The 6,000-nt window shown below is 41.6% G+C and overlaps 1 protein-coding gene across 3 annotated transcripts in view; it reads right to left on the bottom strand.

Moving 5' to 3' along the window:
• Window positions 1-247: 247 nt before the first annotated feature.
• The window catches only part of Cd80 (CD80 molecule), a 29,544-nt gene continuing 23,791 nt past the window's right edge, over window positions 248-6,000 (bottom strand). For all 3 annotated transcript variants that reach the window (XM_050148716.1, XM_050148717.1, XM_050148718.1), the window contains 3 exons: window positions 5,479-5,577; window positions 3,687-3,780; window positions 248-2,159 (listed from right to left, as the gene is read on the bottom strand). In XM_050148716.1, the coding sequence (XP_050004673.1) occupies window positions 3,689-3,780; window positions 5,479-5,577 (191 nt within the window). In that variant the 3' untranslated portion in view covers window positions 248-2,159; window positions 3,687-3,688. The remainder of the gene's footprint in view (window positions 2,160-3,686; window positions 3,781-5,478; window positions 5,578-6,000) is intronic.

Below are 6,000 nucleotides of genomic sequence, written 5' to 3'. Positions count from 1 at the left end.
GAGGGATGTGTATGTGCGTGAACTTTTCCCAACAAAAATTTTAGCACAATATTTAGATGATAATATTCATAGCTGTAAGGATATAAAAGCCTCTACACAGGTATATTGGCACTGAATTCTGTGTTAGAACCATTCTCATGAGTCGTGTCTTCTGTAATTACCCCCTTAAAAATGACACATCAGCAATGTCATCCTACTCCTTGTTTTACACAGACGAGATCTTTAAAAAATTCATAAAACTAGAGAGTCGCTTTTAAAAATAATTTTACTTTTAACCTAAAAAATACCTGAGTAATAAAATCAAAGTATACCTCTAAAAAACATTTATCAAATGTAGTAGTCAATAATTTAATACAGCTTACTTCCTAAATTGCTCCATAGATTGTTCCTTTTTATCACTTAATCTTCTTGATGTCTCATTTGGTCAGCCTAAAGATCATTGAGTCTTAGTTCAACGCAGCTCTTGTTTGGGTTTGCTTCCAATGTTTTGCCAGCTTCTTGCCAGTCCACTTGCTTTTATCTTCTTTGGTGACTTGTTCTGAGAGCAGCCGTATAAAAATAGGCCCATTTCTTGGACAGTACAACAGAGTCCTTAAAATTACGCATCCAGCCACATTGAGAGACTTGGCTGCCTTTTGATGTCCAACTCCAAATTTTCAAATGAGAATATCTGACTGTCTTGCCTTAAGTCAGATCCACTCCTGCTCTTGTGTAAGTTGTGGATGATTTCAGAGAAAAGGGAACCTTCAACATAGAAGTAGCAGTGGCTACTTCTTGTTTTCCCTTCCTTTGGGGGTCTTAGGGTCTTATGCAACCCATGCCTGGAATTCAATCCTCCTGCCTTAAACCTACCCCACCCCCGAGTGCTGGGATTACAGGTGTGTGCTACAGTGTCTGACTTATGTGTTACTTCTCAGTTCTCCATTGGTAGCAGATGAAGAAATACCAAGGAGCAAAAGCCACTTCAAGGCGTCTGGAAATTCTATGGAAGGCTAGTATAACACCTCAGTCACTTATGTGAAGATAGATTACTACTTAGTAAATGATCTCATTTTAAATGAGAACTTTCTCAAGTATTATGTAAAGGGGCAAACTAGCCTAAAGAAATTGCCAGTCCAATATGAACTAGTAGACTATGAACTGTGCCTCCAACCTGACTTTTGCTTTGAGGTTTGAAAGGCATACATTCATGTTATGAATATCAGAAAAAAAATCATGTTTGATCATTCTGTTTTCTCTTGAATCTGAGAAAATGAAAGGAAAATACAAGAAAAAATGCAGACTGAAAATTACTAAATTACTAATACTTTTATTACCCTTGTATGGGTATACATACCAAAATATTTCCTACAAATTACACCAGGCCCAATAGGCCTTAGGAAAACAAACAGCCGGGCAGTGGTGGCACATGCCTTTAATCCCAGCACTAGGGAGGCAGAGACACATGGGTCTCTTGAGTTCGAGGCCAGCCTGATTTACAAGGTGAGTGTCAGGACAGCCAGAGCTATAGATACAGAGGGACCCTATCTCCAAAAACAAACAACAAGCACCTAGAGCCTCATAGATGCTAGGCAAGTAATACCAGCATTTCAAATTAGCTTATCTACGAGCTCAGAGCTTAGGGTCTAACTGAGGGAGCAGTAGAGCCGGGAAGTCTGGATTCTGACTCACCTTCAAAATTCAGGTCCCCTCCTGGAGCCTCACTCAGGGTCTTCATTAATACAGCTAGTGTTCTACCAAGTGTGGTAGCTCACACCTGTAATTCTGGCACTAGTTAGTGCAGGAGGATTGCTGCGTGTTTGAAACCTATCTGGGCCACATAGTGACTTCTGCGTCACCTTGAGCAACAGGGTAAGACCCTATCTTAAAACACCAGGTGTTTGTGTGTGTATCCTACTTTAAAACATTGTGCGGGTCCATGGTAGTTGGGCAGATGTGCTAGTGTTCGCCAATGTCCCTTCCAGACAAAGAATCCAGTCTCTAAACTGCTTTCTCAAGATCTACATGGCTACTGTAGTATGTGTTACATCCCTCTCTGGTCTTCTGCAAAACACTGGAGAGGCGTCGCCTAGAGAACACATGTTTGCAAGGCACTGTTGGGTAGTCTTAGATTCCTGAAGACATTTACAGAAGAGGCCGGTAGCAAATGTAGGTGAGAACTGAGGGAACAAAAGAAATAAATGAATATTTCAACCCTAATATTTGAAGAGAGAAAAATACTATGTTTTAAACCTCAAGGCCAACTATATACTTAACTTGAGGTAACAGAATAGATACCTGATAAGGAATATAAAAATAGTCTAATTTTTATTGCATGAAAGGCAGTATATTCACCAAGCAAATGTTTATTAAGCACCCGGTACTCCAAGTGACCTCTTAGATATTGCTTCTCAGTTCTCCATTGGTAGCAGATGAAGAAATACCAAGGAGCAAAAGCCACTTCAAGGCGTCTGGAAGTTCTATGGAAGGCTAGTATCACCTCAGTCACTTATATACAGATAGATTACTACTTAGTAAATGATCTCATTTTAAATGAGAACTTTCTCAAGTATTATGTAAGGGGCAAACTAGCCTAAAGAAATTGCCAGTCCAGTGAAACTAGTAGACTATGAACTCTGCCTCCAACCTGACTTTTGCTTTGAGCTTTGAAAGACATACATTCAGTCCCAGTGTTCTCTTCCATAAAAGACCATGGAGTTCTAGGAATGCACACATTTGACGGGTGTTAACTGTGGTTTTCACAAAAGTTAATGCTGTGTTCACCCCACTGGCTGGAAGAGCATTTAGGACTTCCACTGCCCTAGTTCAAGTGGAGTCACAGGACCAAATCCAAAGTGTGTTTTCACGCAGGCACCGCGGCATTTCACATGAACTGACTGCAAACCATGCCATGGAAGACAACGAAGATACACTGGACCAACTCCTTTGCGTGCTCCAGCAATTCACTGGTGGGGTGGACCAACTCTTAGCCATGGATGTGGGCCTGGGTGGTAGCTGAGTTTGGTTAGCCCACCAGCTCTCCTACAACCTCATCACCAGGGTGAGCTCTCCAGCTCTGCCCCGGCTAGCTCACCCAATGCCACAGGCAGCAAGGGATTGAGTATTAAGCACCAATGGCTTTTCCAGAGCTCTAAGCACTACACAGTCCTCCCTATAACAACATGGTCAGGTCTGTCAGTACACAATACCCGACTCCTGGCACCAATTTATGTCCTAGTTAGGTTTCTGTTGTGATAAAACACTGAACTAAAGAAATTTGGGGGAGGAGGAGGTTTACATCTTATAGGTTATAGCCCTCATCATCGAGGTAAAGCAAGTAGAAACTCAAGCAAGAAATGAAGCAGGGACTGATGCCAAGGCTATGAAAGGATGCCGTCTACTTCCTCACTCCCCATCTTTCTCATTCCGCTTTCTCCTATCATCCAGGATCACCTGCTGAGCAATGGCACTACCCATAGTGGTCTGGGCCCTCCCCTGTCAATCATCAATCTAGCAAATGCTCAAACTTGCTTGCAGGCAACTTGATGGAGAGAAATCCTCATTTAAGGGATTTCTCTTCTATTTTGTGTCCAGTTGTCCAAAAGATCAGCTATCACAGTGCTGAAAGGAAGATTGTACCTCACGATCCATATAATACCATGTATGCCACATGGGTAGAGAAGGGCTAAAGGAAGGTAAATGGTTACCTTCAGACATTATTTTCCGTTGATACTTCTACAGGCCCTAGGTAAATGATGTTGTTTTCTCTTTCGCTTGCCTCATTCCTTCTTCTGAAACATCCTTGAAGAGAAGCATAAATTATAACAACAGATGAGGATCCCATAAATCATGCCTGTGTATTTCAGCAAAACATCCCACTACTATCTTACACCTAGAGTATGGTTCTTAAACCAGGAGAGTTTCCAATACCTCCCTCCCATCTCCAGAGACAATTGGCAATTCCTGAAAAAAATGTCTTGCTGTTATTGTTGTTTGTGGAAAGATGAGGAAGCGTCCTCTTGTGAACATCTCATATATAGTGAAATACTACTATAACAAAGTATTATTTGGACCCCAAATGCCAATGTAGTGGTGAGAAAGACAGACTCTGAACTGGAGAGTAATATTAGTTAATTTGTTTTAGAAACATTATGAGTTCACTAGCTTTTGTATCTTAAGGTGATCTTCTCATAGCATAGCATAATGTCTATTTGAGCTTTGACTTTTTTTTGTTTTTGTGTGCTGAAGGTTATAAAGTCAGTAGATGTTACTCTTCTAATTTGATTTGCTCAGGGGCTGTGACTCCTAGTCTAGTTGATAGCTTCTGGGTGATTATGGCCATAGGTCTGAAGTAGAAAGTCCTCTTTAGTCAGTCGCCGAGATTGAGGGCAGGCCATATCTAATGCCACAATTTAAAAAACCTATAGTTTCCTAGACATATCTTCTAACCAACTACAGCCTCACTGATACAAAAATATTTTGAGTAATTGAGGATTGGCAAAAGCCATTTATTGTTGACTGAGGTTTCTGTCTGCCCGGCTCCCTAGCCATTTAGTCCCAGAGAAAATCACACTGAGGTCTCTATAAGTTATAAACTGATTGGTCCATTAGCTCAGGCTTCTTATTAACTCTTATAGCTTATATTAACCCATTATTCTTATCTATGTTAGCCACATGGCTTGGTACCTTTTTCAGCAGGGCAGGGCACATCCTGCTTCTTCGGTGTCTGGGCAGGACTTCAGAAAGGATGGGCTTCCTCCTTCCCAGAATCTTCCTGTTCCCCATGCCCTACCTCTACTTCCTGTCTGGTTGTCTTGCCTATACTTTCTGCTTGGCTACTGGCCAATCAGCGTTTATTTAAAACATAATTGACAGAATACAGAATTGTCCCTCACCAATTTATGGCATCTAACTTCCTAGGTCTTAGTGATCTCTACCAAAGAAAAGACTCTGCCTCTGAACCTTGTCATTCTTCCTTTCCTCCAGATCCAGAGATGAGAGTGTCAGTTAGCATCAGAGACACTTTCAAAGTAGTCTAAAGCATCGGTGTCTCCAAAAAAGTAGAAAGTATGGGAAATTGGCAAGATTGATCTAAAATACACTCATCCCTTTTAAGACAGGACTTTGCTATAGCCTCAAAGTTTCTGTGTAGCTCAGTCCAGTTTCTAGCTGTCTGTCCTCCTATTTCAATCTCGCGAGTGCAGAGATTATAGACGTGTGTCCTATAGTTATCTTTCAGACTGGGGCTTAAGAACCACGACTTTCTGTCTTCAGAATCTGAATGCCTCGGAGAATCCTAGGCATACAGTAGGGGTCCAGGATTTTCTTTCTATGGTGAATGGAAAGAATTTGATGAGAAAAATAATTAAGAATCTAAAGTTCCTGTAGATTTGCTGCAAACATGATCAAAGACTAGACTGGGATGCCAAGGATGTGCTGGAACGCGTGATGGAGTTTAGGCTTCCGTGGACTAAGCATGATGATGAAGGTAGTACTTACTGTACATAACACAGATTGCTATAGGCATTGCAAGAAAGACTCCTAGCCCAGTTATTAAGATTGTGGTTGTGTGATTTCTGTCAGGAGGGGCTTCTGGGGCTGTGGAGAGAAAAAAAATAGTATCAGTTGTAATGTGCAGCCCATTGCCAGGTTCCCATCCTGTGCCTCTTCACCGCGCAACTGCGGAGAATCTTTGACCATACACAGCTACACAGCTGTCACCACGCTCCTGCACAATCCTACCAAGAATAATACCGTGGGCAGCTAACGTTCAAATGCTAGACACTGAAGATGAAAAATGTAACGTGAGCGTTTGCATTGCCTGAGCTTACTTGGCATGAAGGAAGATTCTAAGGCGATACCTTAAAAGCTGTTATCTCCATAGTTCATTTCCGTAGCTGATATGACTGAGTCTTACTAGCAATGTCATAATATAAACAGACAGACCTACTCTTTTCTCCTCCATTACGCCTCCTGTCTTTCTCTTGCATGGTCTCTTCACATCCTCCACCTCCACTCTTA

The sequence above is a fragment of the Alexandromys fortis genome, unplaced genomic scaffold (assembly GCF_014885135.2).
Source record: "Alexandromys fortis isolate MF-2015 unplaced genomic scaffold, M_Fortis_MF-2015_v1.1 scaffold_4, whole genome shotgun sequence".
Lineage (NCBI taxonomy): Eukaryota > Metazoa > Chordata > Mammalia > Rodentia > Cricetidae > Alexandromys > Alexandromys fortis.
This window is presented reverse-complemented; position numbering and strand designations above follow the sequence as displayed.